Genomic DNA, 19,120 nt, shown 5'->3' on the forward strand with positions numbered 1-19,120 from the left:
AGCCTTTTCAGTAGTTAAAAGGTATTCCCCCCCCCCAGAGAAAAGCTGAGAAAATAAATCCTGTATGTTCCACAGTTATTCATTGTGACTCTCTTTTTCCATGCCCTAAATCTACTACCCACTGACTTTTTAAAATTTAGGTATTTATACCCCCCTTTTCCTGCAAATGGGGACCAAAAGCACCCTGTAACATGCTCTCCTCTCCTTCATTTTATCACCACCCTCTAGCATCTATTTATTGCAAATAGCCAAAGGCTGTTGAACAACCACCCTGTGAATTAGGTTAGGCTGACTGTGTGTGATTGGCCCAAGGTCAACCAGCCAGCATCCATGGCAGAGTGGAGATTCAAATCTACATCTTCCAGATCCAACCTCTGAACACTTGGAGTGTCCCTGAAGTATAATATTATGGGAGGAAAAGCTATCCCACTTTTTGCCATGCATGAGCCTCTACTATGTACCAATTGTGGAGGTTAAAGGCATGTGAACCTAGGCCGGAGTGAAGAACAGGCTTCAGCCACAGCTCCCAGCAAAGTAGTGTTTCTGTGGCCTCATTTATCATATTTGTATCCCACCATTCTTAGAACGAAGCCCTGCTGGAGAGCAGAGCTGAGCTGAGCTGACTTGTCACCACCACTCACAAATATTAGTTCAGCACCCTATTGGCATATTAACACTACACAAAGTAGGTGGAGAGACTGGCCCAATGGTACCCAGCCAGCATTGTGTCTGTCTTTTCATTCTCAGAGCTAAGCGTCCCAACCTCTGTTCCCCACTAACTCTGTAGGTAGGTGTATGCTATTCCCCCAGGCTTCTAAAAAGAATCAGACAAATTCATACGATAGGTCTATCAGCAGGAATTACCTGCAATAGCTTTACAGAACCCCCATCTTCAAAGGCAGTCTACACCAATGCCAACTGCTGTGTTGGCAAGGCTGCCGCCTTCATGCTGTTTGTCTCCTTCTCAAAAACATTTGGCAGCCACTGTTGTAAACAAGGTGCTAGATACCATGAATCTTTGGTCCAATATAGGAGGGCTTCTCTTCTGTTAAGTTGTTGGCCCTCCCATCCTATAATCATTCACCTTTCTAAGCCTCTATATTCTTTTTATATTTGAACGTCTCTCTAGAACGCAGTCTTGCAACTGCAGTTTCTCTCAAACTGAGGCCCATGCATCCTTTGTAAGAACAGAGGGCACTCTCTTATCATGCCATTTGGTTAACGTGAAAGCAGAACTCTCCCCACTTTCTAGGAAACAGAATAGGTATGGGGAGGGAGGGAGGAATCCCCCCTCCACTTTCAAGAAGCAGGGTCTCATATTACCACCATCACTTGCAGTCGCTTAACTTCCAGAACATCTCAGAGCACAAACTGGAATACACATTGTTTGGCTGCTAGGATCCAATAGCCCAACACCTGTAACTCTTAATTGGCTGTGTGGCATCAAGGTACCAACGGTAGTCATGATGCAGTCATCCCAGCTGCTTCAGGTTTAAAGAGGAACTCATTTCTCACTCTGCTTTTCCAATGCAAAGGATTTCACCATAGAGACGGGGAGATGGGACTCTGGTGTCCATACAGAATAACAGCGAAAAGGCTTCCATGAGTTCAGTTGGGTGTCATGCTGGTCATTTTCCATTTCTGTAAGCAGCCCCTTCCCACCCATTCCCATACATTTCTTGCTGCCTCTGGCACAAAGCACCATCTGATCAAGGGATGAGACTGATTAGAACTTGGGCCAGAGTCTTTGGAGTTGTGGCCCCAAAAAATCAGCAATGCATCACTTTGTGTGGATAATATAAAACATTTTAATTTAAAGGGTGTTTATTAAGCATAGCTGATCTCACTGTATTGTTTTGACAACACAAGAGGATGGAAGCCTCCACAGGGCAGGTGTGGCTTGTGGGGCATTCTGAAAAGGAGCTCTCCGGAACATGGTGGGCACTGGTGAAGGAGGAGGGGAGGACTTCAATCTGCCCCAGAGTGTCAACCTGAATCCTTAGGCTTGAGATCTGCTGGTACAGATCTCAAGTAGTAGTAGTAGTATCTTTGTGGAAACTGCATATTGTGCACAAGTTTGGTGCTGGTGTGAAGCTCTCTGGCTCCAGACACTGATCATGTCATTTCATATAGAGTGATATAATTTCTTCCACAATGGCCACACGATGCAATAAATATGAATGCAAGGGGGCAGAGAGTGTACTTTCCTTTGGCAGAAGAACACACACAGGGCTGGTGCTCCAACCCTGTTCTGGGTTCAAAAAAGTCATTGGCACCCTACAACCAAAGCAGAGGACAACCGAAGACATCAACCGGGCTACCTCCTTGACAGCGGGACTGAGCAAGTTTCCCCAACAAGCAGCATACAAGGACTGCCCTCCCTACAGCCCTGAACACTGTCAAGCTGCCAAAGGAAAAAGGGAAAGGAGTTTTGGGCAAGCGTGAAAACCGATGGAGCCGCCTTACAGAAAGTTGGATCACAACTGGCAGTGGCTCCCTGGGGAAGAGAAAGGTCTTTCCCAACATCTACTACCAGACTGCACCCAAGATCTTCTGCGTACAAAGCAGGTGCTCTGAGCCACAGTTCCTCCCTGAAGGATCCCCACAGCACTCTCCTTAGCACACCACACTGAGCTGGGGGCAGCAACTCCCACGCTCGGGAATTCTCCTGCATACTCCAATGTGCCGCTGCCCCCTGCTCACCTGGAGGCGGTGCTGGAGAGCAAAATCCATGAGCGGCTCCAACAGCAGAGATCCCGTCACCCATTGTTGCCTGGGGAGGAGTGAGAGCCCGGGTGGCCGTCAGCGGCGAATCCATTGTCCCCAAGTCTGCGGCCAGCAAAGGCCCAATCTGTGTCTGTGCGTTCTTCCTCTGCAAAGTGCTGGCCGCTTCAAGGCTGGTGCATGAGCTCAGGATGGAAGCTGGCATGCCTGCAACTGGCACAGAACTCCTGTGCACACAAGAAACAGGCCCCACCGCATTCTCGGTCTTTACGATGGCTCCAGCCATGTGATTGAGGAGCCCGCAAGCTGCAGGAGGTGTGGAGGGCCTGGGCCATGGCTGCCGATGAGACACGGCAGGAGGTATCATGCTGCCCTGCCCACTTAACCTTGGCGAGTCAGTCAAGTGTGCTGGAGAGTCACCGTAGAAATGTGGGCCGTTGACTTTCACATCCGAGGCAGTGCTGGGGCCATTAGATGTCCCGCAAGGGGATGCCTTCTTGGGCCTGTCCGGACAGGTGGGGTAATGGGGATCCTCCTGCAGAGAGCCCAGGGAGTTCTGGGTGGCAATCCCAGGGCCACAGGATGCTGGGTAGATCGAAGGGACAGTTGCCTTGTCAGCTGCCTGGTATGGGCCTGTGAGGGTGCCGTCGGCCACAACTGCTGGTTTAACATCGGCCGTTTCTGCCTGTTCAGAGTCCCAAAGTGAAGGCATCTGCTTAGCAGACAAGTGTTTTAAGATGCTGCACTGCAGGGCAATGACACTGCACAACCACTGGAAGCAGAGAGAGACAAGTCATACAGTGAGAAGAGGCCCTTACCAATGCACAGTCCTATATTTAGGCCTGAGCCACCAAGACCCTCCAACAGGGGAGGATGGACAAATCAAAATTAACTAGGAAGTAAGTGCTCAATCTGGAAGCTACTGGTGTCCCCAGAAATACCCTCTGTCCTTACCCCTGGCCAGTGGCTCTCTCCTTCCTACCATCTGGGTGTCCAGTGCACCCATGTTAGGGACCCAACTTTGTTACTGGGGGAGGGGGTAGTATAGATATTATTGACTCTTTCCTATGCATACTAAAGAGAGACTGATCGTTCACAATAAAGGAATTGGAGAGTTTAATGCCCCACATGGAAGAGTCTAAACACCTAGTTCCAGTCCCCAGGATGCAGACAGACAGCTCAAAGGATGCATCTTCCACCTTACAGTTTAAGTATTCCACAACTGGGTCCCTCCCATAATAGAATCCACCTCCTTCCTGGCAGATCTAAAATGCTTGGGGAGAAAAGCACATGACTGCCACAAGGTGGCACACCTCCTAGGCGGTGGCAGGGAAACAGTGAGATCTTTCTCCTGCTTTTCAGCCAGAGCCACTCCCAAAGCAGCTCACCAGGAATCTCGCTTAGCGAGAGAGAGAATTTTCCACGCAAACTCTTCAACTGGGGACTCTCAGCTGAGCTGCTGGAGGGAATATTTCAAAACCACATCCCATGTCAGCTATCAGAGTTGTTGGGAAGGCTGTACCCAAGTACCGGCTACCCCTTAACCTAATGCAGAAGGCTTAAGGAGGATCCCCTTCAGACTGCCAGGAAAGCAGATCTACAGAGCCCGCCTCAGAGAATGCTTCTCTGCATTTACCTCTTGCTGCTCTGTTTGGGTGGCTAAGTGCTCTGAATTCCAAAGGTGCTTTTGTATGGACTCCTCTGGGACCCCGTTGCAGATGAGCTCCCCATCCCTGATGGCTGCAGGTGCCAGCAATGGAGGTGGGATCCGATACTGGGACTTTATAGCATCAGGAACCTGTGAAGAAGAAGAGACCGGTCAGGACCTTCTGCCTCACATACTTGCTTTAGTTTTTATGGCAAACAAACATAGCAGGATGGAAAGCTCCTTATTGGGAGCAGCAACCAAGACAGTGACCGTCAGAAGGGAAACGACCTTATCAATTGGAGACTGCATCACCTCCTTGTATGAACCATGCAGCATCATGGCAGGCACCGAAGCTGCGAGACTGAAGGCAACAAGCCTCACAGCCCAGTCCCCTCTGTATTGAAATGTGGAAGCCAGCCCAGCCAATTCCATTCCTTTCGGTCCACCCATCAGCAATGTTGTCCCTACCTTCAAGCCCCTTCTCTTCATTGACTGCACCACCCGTCGATTGGGCGGATGCTTCTTGTGAATCCGATTCAGGAAATCCACCTTGACCACATGCTGGGAGATAGTGTCCTGGAAGCGATCGAATACCCGACACCGGTTGCTCAGGGTCATGTTCTTCTGGTTCAGCTGGAAAAGGAGAGGCAGTGCCACATTACAACCCCCACAAGGGGGATGATGCGACTTTCAAAAGCAAGAGGCACATCCACAGGCAAGGCAACTGCAGGACGGTGGCAGCGTGGGGGTGCTGGCTTACCACAACATGCTCAATGTGATTTGGACACATCCACCTGCCTAAAGGCATGGCTGTGAGCGGAGGCTCCAAGCAATCCATATGAAACAGCAGCGGGCAGTAATCACACTGGATGAGAGGGGCCACTCGGCAGCTCCTGAAAATAGGGAGGAAATGTTACATTGGGTGGGGCGAGGAACAGCAGAAGGAAACTGAGGGTATGTGTGGGGCGCTCCGCCTTCTATAGTCCATTTAGGCGGGAAAATGGCCGCGCATGTGCGGTGGAAGGCGAGAGCGCCCCTGCTGGCGTTGAGCTAAAGAAATCTCCGGAATCGGCAGGACTGCACAGGAAGATGAACTGGAGGACTCTACAGCTCAACAGCAGCATAGAAGGGAACAGCTGTTCCTGAGGGTGACAGGTGGACATACCTGCACTTGGGAAAGGGCGGGGGAGCGATGTGTGCATTCTTCCTCTCACAAGCTGTTTATTTTGGACAGAGACAATATCAACACACCTTTCTGGTGCGGCTGAAACTCCTAACCTCCCACCCCCTGTCTCCAGTGAACAGGCATAGAACTCCACTTTGGCCCTTGAGCCCACAAAGAACACAACAGCATGCCTCACTCTGCCCCTTCACCACATGGATACCTGCTGCATGTGAAGCAGACTTTCACTGGCAAAGGAACCAATCCATTGTGGTCCAATTCATGCTGTGCTTTCTTGACATTTTTTCCACTGGATTCCTCCTTCCTTCTCCTCTTGCTAGTACCTAGAGGAGAAGAGAGAAAACAGCTCCTTGGTTCTTCTATAATACCTAAGCTTGCAGGTACAGGAAGCAGGGGCAACGAGAGGAGAAAACGTGGGCATTAGAGGAAGAACTAAGCATGCCAAGTTCTCTGCCTATGGAGGGCACCTCCACTCCCCAGGGCTCCCCAGGGAACAAAAGGGTGGGAGTTAAAGCCTACCACAGCTAGCACAGTTCAGGTTCTTCACTTCTGGCATCCCGTACATCCTTTGGCACCTAGTTACAGGAGCTGGGAGAAACAAGATGGCACCTCAGGAACCCAAAGCATGCACACAGACGGTGCTCCACTCACCTGGAAGTGCTGTGGTGCAGGTCAGTTCATTGGGCAGCTGGAACTGGGTTGGGTTCCGTTCCATGGCAGCGGCAATGAGCAGCTCAAAAGGCCGCTTCAGATGGGGCTGCCCACAGTCTATTTCTGTGGTGGGGACAGAGTCCTCATCCACGTCAATGATGTCCTCATCCACATCATTCTGCTCTGAGTTGGGAGTTTCAGTGCTGGCGTTGGATGTAGGTGTGCCAGGCCGGCTTGCCCTCCGCTCCAAGAGGCGCGTGTGAGAGAGGGCCCGGAGGCTGCCGCCACTTGACCGGTCCAAGAAGTCAGCATCACTGGTGGGAGATGTGGTCCTCTTCCCAGACTTGTCCACCAAGCCATTCACATGACCCAGTTCCTTCTTCTGCTCGCGCTTCTGCAAGACACAACCAGACAGCCAATCTTAACACAGCAGGCAGAATGGAAAGGTTGTGAGGGTGTCTTCTCTCAGCACCAGGGAATGTACAACAGCTAGCATGTTTAAAAACTGAAGATTATGATTTATTTATATATAAACACAAAGTTGAGCAATACAAAATTTTATGATGAGATCTTATAAGGCACTCACACAGTTACCACGAAATAGCAGTATTCAATGGGAGCATCTGAAAAGTACTGATTACTTAAATTAGAGCAGACAGATTCTTTACATTCTCATCACATATATGAAAGTGCATTAAACCGCAACACCCTTTGAAAAGGAGTCTTGAGAAGGTGATGGCTTCGCATTTGCTGAGCAAGCCTTTACGTTAAGAAAAATAATGCTGTCCTTCTTGACAAATGCCTTGCCTGACTAACCCTTTTGACAGTTTCATTTGATGGGTAAGTTCCTCCATTAGAGCTATCTTCCAAACTGCTTGATACCACTAGCAGTCTGGGGGATTTGATGACTTCTAGCGCTTGTGCCATCTTCAAGCGCACTGCACAATTTGTGTCTGCACAACGGGATTTTTAAACAGGTACACAGGCAACACACTAATATTTGGAGCATCTCATGATGTAAGGCAGTGAACTGCTAGGCACCCCAGAAGTCTCTGGGGTCTCATACTCTGAAATATTTTTCTATCCCTCTTATTCTTCAGGCACACCTTCAAGCTGGCAACCTCAAAAGTCAATATTTGCATTCAGCTGTGCTGGCTTGTTGGCTGCAGGAGACTGGGCAGACATCTCTGACGACATGCCAGAACCTGGCCCAATCATCTCCCTCGCCCATTTCCCACACACAAGGCAGGCATAGCTCATTTCCCCTTTTGCTGCTATGGCAACAACGGGAGGTCACTTCATTCTTTTAAAGCTAGCCGGAAGGAACTAGGCTGCTTGGCAGTCCAAGCTGCCAGCCTGAAAAAGGCAGAAGCCTGTGCCAAACAGAGCAAGCACTCCCTCCCTTGACAGTTACAAAGCACTCGCAATACAGCTGTTTTAAGGAGGTAGAGAAGGTGGCAGGTCACTGCCATGCTAAGCAAGGACAGCGACTTAGAGTAGATTTACATGTTAAGGAGCCGTAGATGCACAGGTGGGCTATTCATCACAGCAGCTCTGTGACTTAATTCATCCACCTTTTTTGTAGACTTAGGAAGTATTTTTTCCCCTTGGCTGAAGACAACTGATACACACTGGGAATTAAGCCCAGTCACTGCTGCTTCCTCCCCCAGAGCTGCTGGGTCTCTTGTGCTCTTTCCAGCAACAGACAGGCAGAGATTATATCCACCTGGGAGGTTCAACAGGGGAAACACTTCGTCTTTACCTTTCTACGCACAGTGCAGCGATGACACATCCACTCCCCTGGAGGCAGCATCTCCTCGCTTAATGGAGGGTTACTACGAGAAGAGACAAAAAGCAAATAAGTTATTCTTCAGCTCCAGCATGTGATTTGGACACACATCCGTTTCGAGTCAGAAATTTTACGGTCATCATTATCTACTCAGACTGGCAGTGGCTTTCCAAGTTCCAGAAAAAGGTCTTTCACATCTCCTTCCACCTGGACATTTGACCTGGAGATGCTGGGGATTGAGCTGGAAATCTTCTGCATGTAAAGCAGAAGTTCTTCCACTGAACCACAGCCCCTACCCTCTAGGACCACACCAGCTGGCCAGACATATTGCAAACCTCTTTGCCTGATGAACTGGAGGCTGCCAGTCATCCTCTACCTTTATGAAGAGACTTCACAAAGCACAAGGGTGGTGACACTGTTGCTCCACACCTTCTCCAAGTTCTCCTAGAGGCAAGAACTCCCATCCAGAATCACATACAGTCACCTTAAATTTATTGACAGAAGGGCAACTGTTAGTATACAAGGGCACACAAGGCTTGCAAAGGGGTGGGGGTCCCATATTACCAAGCACTTACTCTGTGCACGAACGCATGGCTGTACTTTGCTAGAAAGAACAGAACGTATCCGACTTTCCCAAATGTACCTAGGTATTGTTTATTATTAAGGGCCAAAGCTACCTCCTCAGCATAGAGAGAGATCTCACACAGGGGCAGCTGCAGATTGTGACCAGATTTTACCTGGGTTGTGCCAGTGAGTGCTGCCTCTCTTCATTTTTAATGCTGCCAGTTAGAGAAGCAGGGGTGCAAAGAAAAGAACCATGCACTATGTATCAGGAAGCAGGGGAAAGTCTAAACTGTGCAGAAGCCCAAAATAAGCAGCACAAGGAAGGAACCAGAGGAAAGTCAGACAGGAAAGACAGCAAAACGAGCAAGGAGGCTCTGCACAGAGAGGATACTAGATCTGAAAAGTCTGGACACCACCTTAAGCCGGAACACAGCCTGCTTACACTGTCAAAGATAGAGCCCCTCTCAAGGGCAAGCCACTTCTCTTCCCTTTGCTTTGCTCCTGGGCCAGCAAAGGCTCCTCTGTGTAGAAATGACAGCCTCTGCTTTTAAGGATTCAACAAGCACCAGAATGTCAAGATCTGTTTCTATCTCTCTCAGACACACGCACAATTCTGTCCTTTTCTTTTTGAGATCTCAGTTACTGCACTATATATCCTGGAAATCTTGCTGGTCTTTAAGATGCCACTGGACTTGCATCTAGCTGTTCTACTGCAGACCAACATGGCAACCCCCTTAAACTGTTGTAAGGTAGGGAACTGGACTTGTGCTTTGGGTAGAGTTTGGGCACAGGAGAGACCCAGGTTCCAATGCTTACTCAACTGTAAAGCTCTGAGGCTAATGTGCTTCACAGAAATGTCAGGGGGACGGTAAGAAATGCTGCCTGGGAAAAAAATGTTGGTATGCAAACATGATGGTAAGAAAGCACTTTAAAATATGTGACCAGCAGTTGGACCTCATGATTGTGCATTATTTCCATCAGCAACGTTTGATTACATTAAGGCTTCAGAGCCCTGCAAACACACAGTGCCTTCTGACAACAGCAACAAATATACTGAGGCTGCTCTTGGCTTGTGAGACAGAGAGAAATGCTCAGCAATGTGACCCCAAGACAAGATTAAGATTCCAGGTAAGTGGTGGGGTTGCACCAAACGTGGCAGACTTCCAGACCTTAATCTGTCCCAATTTCCAGTCTGCAATACAACAATTATAATGTTAGCCTACCTTGCAGTGCTGCCTTTGTAAAGGCTACTGCAACAATATATATATATTATAATTGTTGTAGTGCAGACTGGAAATTGGGACAGATCAAGGTCTGAAAGTCTGCCACGTTTGGTGCAACCCCACCACTTACCTGGAATCTGCAAAGTTAGAAAACGGCTTTACATCAGGGGTCTGCAAACTTATAGAGCCTGTGGATACTGCTGGGATTTTGAGAACAGCTACTGGAGGCCACCACAAGATGGCAATCTCCAGAGGACAACGAGAAACCCACCCTTTGCCACCCTTATAACACCACTCAGGTCTGACGGCTAAAAGAAACCACACATTACCAAGCATGGCATGCAAAAAGTTTGGGCACAATGGGGAAAAAACCACAAGCAAAACCTCTTGACTCCAAAATCTCAACAACCTGGCAGGCAGTCTGGGGAGCATAGCTGAAGGTGATAACCAGTCTTTAAAAAGAAAAAAGCGCTAGCATTTAAGAGTTAATTTTTCCAATGAAAAGCTGCCCTCTGCAACTTGAAGAGTTTGCCAGCTTTATCATGAATCTCTTTTATCAACAGACCTGAGAGGGAAGGCTGTCAGCACTGCTGGAGTTGCTTGGGGGTATAACGATGGCATTCTGGAGCACAGCGCAAGAAAAAGCAGGATCCAGCCTGTAGAGTTAGGAAGGTGACATGCACTAACGTATCCGGCCTCAGCTACAGAAGGCACACAAACACCCATCCATGCAAAGTGTGCCACAGACAACACACAAAAGGCCTCTTTGTGGAGTGCAGCTTGCTCATCCCCACAAGCTTGCTGCCCTTCAGCACTCAGCCCAGTTTAGGTGTCCCAACACCCAATCTGGCAATGCAGAAAAAACACTAATCCTGCCTCCTGACACCAGAAGTCACACCTCACCACCCTCGGGGTAAACATTTATAGAGCTTCCACATTTGTGATTCTGATCCTATTTATTAGGAACGGTTTCCACCCTCCCCTAAATGTATGGGTGTTTGGGATGGGGGGGAGGTTGGATTTCCAAGGTTCACCTGCACTTCATGCTGGTGGATCCTCTGTTGTGTGGTTGGGTTAGACTTTAGTCTCTTGCATTTATACAGTTCTGTATTGGGAATTCTGGAAGGAGCCCAACCCCAGTTTGAAACTTATCACACAGTTTACAGCAAGAGACAGATTTTCCAAGTTCTGTTATTTATGTGCTGGGTCACAGCCCAGAGGCCGCAACAACATACCCAGCTCCCATAACTAAGCAATTTAATGACTTTCAACTGGGATCCACTGAGGAAGGGGGGGGGGGGGGAGTGCAGCACCAGAAAACTCTCAGTTCTGCAAAAAGAGCTGTGTTGCACCTGAGTCATACATGCTTCTCTGCAGCTGTCCCCTAAGGCTTTTCCAGGGCAAGAACACCTGCCTGTAAATTGTCTTGACCATGACCTACTCCTGCCACAAAGAAACAGCAGCCAGATGCAGCTAGGCCACTGTTTTCTCTGGCAGACATTTTCCCAAGCCACAGCTCCCTGCTGTCAGCCGCCACCAGAGAAATGGAAACAGCTCATCTTTTCCAAGAGACAGATTAGTGATCAGGAAACAGCTCCCTTCCCTCCACACAGTGGAGCTCTTTGTTGAGATCCTGCCAGCAGGGGGAAGCAAGGAAGGGGGAAAAATAGCAGTCACAAGAGCCTCTGTTACTCCAATCCAATCACTAAAAATCCACCTGCCTTTTAAAACAAATTCTGCCATTCAGATACTAGCATTTGCAAGTTATCTCTTTCCTGGTGGAAGCAACAGAACCGAGGAAGAAGTTGTGGCCACAGAGACATCCACACAGAAGGATCCGCTGCAAGACTTCTTGACATTGCCTCGTTATAGTGCCCTTCCTGGTGGAAGACTCACCCCTACTTTGCCCCAATTAGTACCTGCTTTACTTAACCTGGCATTCTGGTATACTTGGATCCTATGGCTTGACTGGATGAGGAGGTCCTGGGAGCTGGTAGGGACTGTGTTTCATCCCTGATATGGCTGCCTTCTGAATTCTATATATAGGTTTGCAAACTGATCCAAAATCCTTTAGGGATGAAACCTGATATTTGCATGAAACACAATACACAACTGCTGTCTTTGCATACTGAAAACTACAAGTCTTTTAGAAGCATGAAACAAGTGGGCCATTTCATTAGATCCCTTAATGTTTGCTGTTAATCTCACACACCACTGCAAGTCAACAAAACACTATTTAAAACCAAATACACTGATGATAGTGGTGTGGGCCACATTCCATTTAAACCTGACCCCCCCAAATGAAGTTGCTTCTACGTTGCCATGAACTCTCAATGCTTACTTATCCTCCCAAGCCTTTCAGCAAGTCACAGAATTCCCTATGACAAGGCAAGCCAAGCAAACTGGTTTCCTTTCATAGGACGCGGCCTTTTATACCTTCTTGCATTCAGATCCTTCTTTCCTCCCCTGACCCAACTATGAAGAATTCCTGGAGGACCTACTCTCAACATGCTATCACTTCTACAATCAGAGCAGTATTTTGCAATGAAAACAAAGGTGGATGCTACTTGTCAGACAACTGGGGAAGTCCCCCCCCCCAGTTGCAAAGCCCTGCCCTCAGGCCACTGTTAAGTTCAAACCCTGTAGACTGCAGTTTCCTGCTCAGCTTAGGGCTCCACTGATTGTGACTTGACTGGGAATTCGGCAGTCAGAGCTCCCTGTAGTTTATAAAATCCAATTTTCAGGAGTGCTGGGCAGCAATCTGAAATGGCACCACCAGCACCTTTCCCTCAATTCATTTTCCTGATATGAAACCCATAAAGCAAGGAATAACTTCCCGGGACCATTTCAGATCAAAGGGGAAAAGGCAAAAAGGAAGGCTGCCCCTAATACTGAGGTCTTATCTGAGCCAGGGCCCCATAACCTGAAAATTAAATCTGAAAACAGGGTAGGAGCTCCACCCATGCATCTCCTAGTGTCATGCATAGCTGAGCTCTCAGTGTGCACGAAAGACTCCTGGGCAGCTCAGGATATGTTATTTCCTTCTGGCCCACTGCTGAAAGATTTGCCTGATGTGTGTGTGTTTTGCATGCTTAAGACCCAGCATGCTGAATGCTTCTCAGGAAGTTTAGTGTTTTCTCTTCCCCCATCTTGGCAAACTCTTTATAAACAGAGCTATTTGCACAGTGAAGGAACCCCCCCCCCACACACACACACACACAAATGTTTGATCCAAGCTCCATAAAGCCATCTTTTCCAGTCAGGGTTTTTCTTTGGCTTCCTAATTTGCAACAGCCCTGCTTGCTGCACAAGAATCCACAGAGAAAGCCACACAAATAGCACACAGGGAGCTACAGCAGGAAGCAAAGTTGTTGTACTAAGGTGGGCCGTGCCAAATTACCAAATCAAAGCAGATTCCAAGCCTCTTTTTCAGAATGATGCAGATGGCCCCAGCCAAGAACTCAACGTGGCAGGGTACTTCTGCTCAGGAAGGCCTCTATTCTCAACTGGCATTCTCAGTCTGAGAACACAAGTTTTGGTATATCATTTAAATTTGTCAAATAGTTTCCAAGTCCACCTTGGCCACCAGTCCAGTTTGCCAAGTTGCCAGTTGCTTCCTTCTTACTTCTCTCAAAACCTTCCAGGGTGTTACTTGCTATCTCTCTCCAAACAGGCTTCTACTATTCTCTAAACTCTAAAAAAAGGACCCCAAGAACAAGGGAGTTAAGAGATCCAAATTCTGAAGCAGTATGCACTTCACTTGAATTGTCATCACCTGTCTCGGCAGTGTTTACAGGTCCACCTCAGGAAGAGGTAGGACTACATACAGTGGTGGTGCTGGAAAATGCTGTCAAGTTGCAGTCGACTTAGGGTGACCCCACATGGTTTTCAAGACAAGAGATGAACGCTACCGATCCTAGAATTCCTTGGTGGTCTCCTATCCAAGTACTAATGAGGGTTGATCCTGCATTACTTCCAAGATCTGACAAAACTGGGCTATCCAGTTAGCGCAGGGCTATAAAGTCGCTGAACTGACACCAAGTCAATTCAAGAAGGCCTTGACTAGGCAGAAAGGCAGATTATAAATAATGTAAATAAACAGTCCACCCGACCACTGGTGGGAGTCTTGCCACCCAAGAGCCTTTAACAAGATCAAGGTTTCAATGTAGGATTTTATTCCAGCAAAACATGCACTGTACCACTGACCCATGCTCTTCCCTCAAGAGTCTGCTCCCTCACAGCTATATGTGCTTCAGAATCATTTTTAGGGAACTCAACAATAAATACGGCCATAAAAGCTGAAACAGCACTTTAAGCTGGCTGCACATCAGGCACAGTGGAATCCTGGCCTCCCATGAGAAAGGCAGTCAAGCTTGGGAGAAGTTAGGCTCAAATTACAATAAACCCAGATTCTTAATTACAACCATTCGCTTCCAGAGGCCCAAGGTGCACGTTGGCGCCACAAGACCAACCTGGGCGCTTATCCGATTGCCCAGCCTGGAACAGGGATCTTTGTGAAAACTTTAGCTTCTGAAAAAGGTTTCTGAAGTTACCAGGTTGGTTTTATCAGTCACATCTTAAAGGATGCAGCTTCGGGGATGGTTTCATTTTCTCTTCTGATAGTCAGTTTGTAGGGGAGGAAAACCCCTTCCTTACTGCAGTTCTTTTTAAGAACATTCTTTAAAAATTCTGTATTGGCTTCAAGCAAATTCAGTGCAGCATCTGCTCCAACCCTGGGTTTTTTTGGAGGGGGTAGGCGGAGCATAGAACTCACACCAGTAAACAATGCCAGGGTCGACACATACCTTTCTTTCTTTTCCACAGTATTAGTTTCTTTCCATTGACAACATTCACGCTCATTTAGCTTCTCATTCCCCCCCCCAACCCAGTTCACATATGCCTATACAACAGAGCTGAATGCATTAACTTGCTTCACTGAAAAGCATCAAATATAAGTTTCTGTGCAATGGTTGATCTTTGGTGGCTCGTTTGCATGTGTAAGTTGCCACTTGGACCATCTTCATGAGAATCATGTATGTATGAAATAACTCTGGGCGTCAGAAAAGACCCTTTGGAAGAGGGGCACCTGAACTGAATGTTTCTACCTGGGGAAGAAGTTACCCTCTACTCAGAACTTGGTGTGGGTCTTTGTATGTAACTCATGCTGGCTCATCATGGTAATCATTCTAAATTCAGACTAAGCTGTTGCTGGGGGCGGGGAATGCAAACCTAGCACTGATGAAGATAAGCTAGAGGAGCTGCAAGCAAAGACCTGGTTGAACTCAATATGAAATTCCTGGCAACTACGTAAAACACTCTGCTAGTTCAGAGTAATAAAGAGAATAGGCCAGTCACAGATCTCCTTCCCCAGGTTTTCCTGTTTCCTTCGGCACACTGCCACCTTTTCTTCTAGTCCCCCTGCTTTTTCTTCCCTGCTCCTGTTCTTGGTGTTCAGTCAATGACCAAAGATTTAGAATGTGACCACTTCAGCCAATAAGTATCCAGAGATTCCTCTGCCAGCCATGGATCTCTGGGGCATTCTCTGGGGCTATTCTCCAAAAAAATCCCAGAACACATTCATTCCAGTCAGATGTTGTGGCAAATGCAACACTGAAGATGTTAAGCTGCCTTATTCCCAGTCACAGCATGTATTTACCCAACCGAAGGCTATCTGTTGTGACTGGCAGCAGCTCTCCAAGGGCTCAGAAGTCTTTCCAAGACGTGAGATGCTTTCAGATTGAACCTGGAATCTTCCTCCAAGTGAAGAATGTCCTATAGGCCTTCCACACAATCTGCAACCCTTAAACACCCATTAACTGATGAATATTAATATTGAGGAAACCTTATTACCAGGAAAGGTACCCAAAAAAATCTTTCTATACACACACACACAAAGCAATCCTCCATATACTACAATTGCAGCACTGATAAAATGCCACAGGAGAGTGACAATAAAATATTCAGGCAAGTTAGAAATCACAGAGCATGACTACAGAGGTCCCAGGTTCAACCCAGATGTCATAGTACCCTATGCCGGGTCAATTTTTACATTAATTTAGTGCTTGTTGTCACATACAAAACCTTCCAGTGTTATCATCCATTAGTCTCTATGCCATAGAACAACTGCTGTGGTCTTTGCTAGCCCAGGAAGACATCATTAATAAGCCTATCAACTTTGTTGCTAAACTAGTGTACATGCAGAAGGAGGAAGAGAGTTTGTGTGTGTCATCAAATCGTAGCCGACTTATGGTGACCCCATACGGGTTTCAGGTAAGAGATGATCAGATGTGGTTTGCCACTGCCTGCCTCTGCATAGCAACCCTAGCCTTCCTTGGTGGTCTCCCATCCAAATACCTCCCAGGGCTGGAAAGTGTATACTACCTTCAAGTTTTGGGTACAAAACTGAACAAACTGGGGTGGTGGTGGTTATGAAGGTGGACCGAACAGCAGAGAAATACAGGCAATAATGTACAGCACTAACTTCCACAAGCACAGAAAATCCCACGCTGTGTACTGCAAGGAAAGTTAACTGGTACAGTCTCATAGAAAAATAAAGTCCACTTGACTCCACAAGCCTTTGCCAACTTATTTTTTGCACTCACTGCAACTCTGAACAACAGAACTATATGGAGAGGGGTGTGCCAATACATCAGACAGAGGAGGCTGAGCCAGTCACTCAGACCAGTAACCTGAGAAGCAAGCAGTCCCCAGAAAAGAAACAGAACCGTGGGAACAACCTAGACTGGGGAGACGACTTAAAGGCACTTTTAAGGCAACTGGGGAATCTGTCAGAAGTTGGGCGTGAAAAGGCAAATTCTCTTACAAGGGCCTGTATTCTCTTCCACAGGAAGTTAAGTGGTTTTGTTGCTACAGCGACCTCAACTTGAGAGCCAAACAGGAAGCTGTAAATGGGATTTGACCTACATGAATACCACAGTTCAGAGTTCAAAAGAGGGGTTTTTTTGCACTCTGGAGAAAAGCCAGTTCACCTGCGCTTGATTCTGCAACTAACTTTTCTTCTTGCTAGATACCTGTTTTATACAGCATGTGCCTTTCCCAACATTCTTTTAATTCCTCTGTGAAACCAAGTGTGTGAGGCAACATGGCCTTTAGTGGACTGAGTTCACTTGCAGGATTATGCATTCATTCTGGGAACACACACAAGAGAGGTTTTATTTGGGTGGAGTGCATGTACATATGCTTGCTTTAAAGGGTAGGGGGGTGAAGGCTGTTTCAACCGGTTCCTATAGATGAAGAGATGTACAAGGAAGCAACAAAGTAAGAATCACCTAAGGTTTTTTTTAAAAATAAAGTTTATCCCCTCACAGACACAGTTGTAAGCTATATTGCTTTGATTTGCCTCTCAAGTTCATGTTGCAGTCTTTATGGAATTACTGCTATAGAAAGCATGCTAGCACAGGCATGTATACCAAACTTCATCCTAAAAGGTGTCCTAACTAGATGAACTTGAGCATTAGGGAACCTCAGACGATGCAAATTCTTGACAACCCAGGAACAAATAGGACTTCTTTTTCAGGCTAGGCTATGCTGCCAAGATGGAAGACAAGCTAAAATACGATAAATGTTACAGAAGCAATTATTTGCCATCTGATATGCTGTAATGACATTCTAAACAAGCAGAAGAAACAGATACAGGATAAATTCAAAGGCATAGCTTTCAATAGGGTTCCCCTCACAACTGCAGCCTTTCAGACACAAACTGTTTCATCGCAGAAGTATGTCGTGCCACTCGTTTTCCTTGTGAACATTTCCCCTGCATCTTTGCAAGGATCAATTAAATTGCTTACTCTCCCCCTTCTCTAGCTACAGCAATGCTGCATCTGAGCTTGGAGCATTTGGGAAACACAACTGTGGTGACAAACTCTTCAATGGCCCTCTCTACTTCCAATCTCAGGAGATGGGCTCATGTTCATCCACCAAATACTCAGGGAATAAAATGCAGCTCAACATGGGCACGCCCCTACCCAACTCCCAGGCTTGGAGTTGGACAGGAGACTAAGGGGAGGAACATCACTGATCTTGCACTGTATTTCAGGGACAGTCTGGATGTCTACAAAGTTCAATGCAGCGACAGAGACAAGAATCCACTTCTCCTTCTCCAAGGCAAGATTACAGCAACTACATATTCTGGCCAGCCCAAATTTGCACACCTTTGACCATCAGGTGCCTCCAGGCTCTTAAAAAGCTCTAAAGCTCCTACCTACCTAGATCAACCAAGGAGGGTCTGCTTTCCCACGTGCATCCTGAATCTCTCCTGAGAACTGTGGGTTAGGATCTTAAGTTCTGTTGTTTACTGCACACAGTTCCTAAATGAGAATGCTTAAAGCAACAGTAGGTGTTGTTACTGTAAGTCTTGTGCTTTAGTTTATTTCATGGCATTTTTACCCCACCGTTATCCAAAAGATTCAATCCAGGTACAAACGCTTTGCTTGAAAACAAACGAAACAAAAAAAAGCAACAAGTTGCAGGATAGAAAGTTAGTGAAATGAGATATGGAGTCCATTCCCTGGGAACTGACATAAAGGCAGCCAGAGGGACATGTTCTCTCCTGAGCTGTTTAATATTTATGTAAGACCATTAAGAGAGATTATTCATAGCTCTGGGGGTGGGTGTCATCAATGTACTAATAACACCAAGATAAATATTTTTTGTGAAAGCCTCCAGATACCACTGTCTCGGTTCTTGGCCACTGTCTTGAGGCCATGATCAAGTGGCAAAAGATGAACAAGCTGAAGTTAAATCCAGATAAAACTGAAGTTATATTGTTTGGGAAAGTTAGTGTCCTGGAAGGGATTCTGTAACCTGTGTTAGATGAGGTGACACTGAAGTTGGTGGACTTAGTAAAGACCTTCATCAATGGACAAAGAACTTGATACTGTTACTAGAAATGCCTTCTTTCACCTACCTCTGGACAGAATAATTTGCCCATTTTTAGACACAGCTGATCAGGCAACACTGGTCCATGCTGCTGTAACTTCGAGACTAGATTACTGCAATGTGTTCTATATGGGGTTTCCCCAGGTGCAGACTTGGGAACTGCAAACTGGTCCAGAATGCAGCAGCCCGTTTACTAATAGGTATTAACTACACCACCGACATGATAGTAATATGCATTAATTCCCTGGTTGCTTCCAGATCCAGTGCAAAATGCTGGTCTTGACTTTTAAAGCCCTTTACAGGCTGGGTCCCCTGTACATGAAAGACCGCCTCTTCTCCATGCAAGCCTTGGCTGACCTTAAGAACTTCACAAGGTTAGTGCTCTCGCCTCCCGCCTTAAGGGAGATGAGATCCAAGGGCCTGGGCAAAAGAGTTTTCTA

The 19,120-nt window shown here is 47.0% G+C and overlaps 1 protein-coding gene across 3 annotated transcripts in view; it reads right to left on the reverse strand.

Annotated features, from left to right (window-relative positions):
* Positions 1-19,120, reverse strand: part of PHF12 (PHD finger protein 12) — a 30,504-nt gene that overhangs the window by 8,092 nt on the left and 3,292 nt on the right. For all 3 annotated transcript variants that reach the window (XM_055001629.1, XM_055001630.1, XM_055001628.1), the window contains exons 3-9: positions 7,969-8,041; positions 6,207-6,600; positions 5,758-5,878; positions 5,133-5,265; positions 4,841-5,005; positions 4,361-4,522; positions 2,704-3,496 (exon numbers count right to left, since the gene is read on the reverse strand). In XM_055001629.1, the coding sequence (XP_054857604.1) occupies positions 2,704-3,496; positions 4,361-4,522; positions 4,841-5,005; positions 5,133-5,265; positions 5,758-5,878; positions 6,207-6,600; positions 7,969-8,041 (1,841 nt within the window). The remainder of the gene's footprint in view (positions 1-2,703; positions 3,497-4,360; positions 4,523-4,840; positions 5,006-5,132; positions 5,266-5,757; positions 5,879-6,206; positions 6,601-7,968; positions 8,042-19,120) is intronic.

This window comes from Eublepharis macularius, chromosome 17 (assembly GCF_028583425.1).
Source record: "Eublepharis macularius isolate TG4126 chromosome 17, MPM_Emac_v1.0, whole genome shotgun sequence".
NCBI classification, from domain to species: Eukaryota; Metazoa; Chordata; class Lepidosauria; order Squamata; family Eublepharidae; genus Eublepharis; species Eublepharis macularius.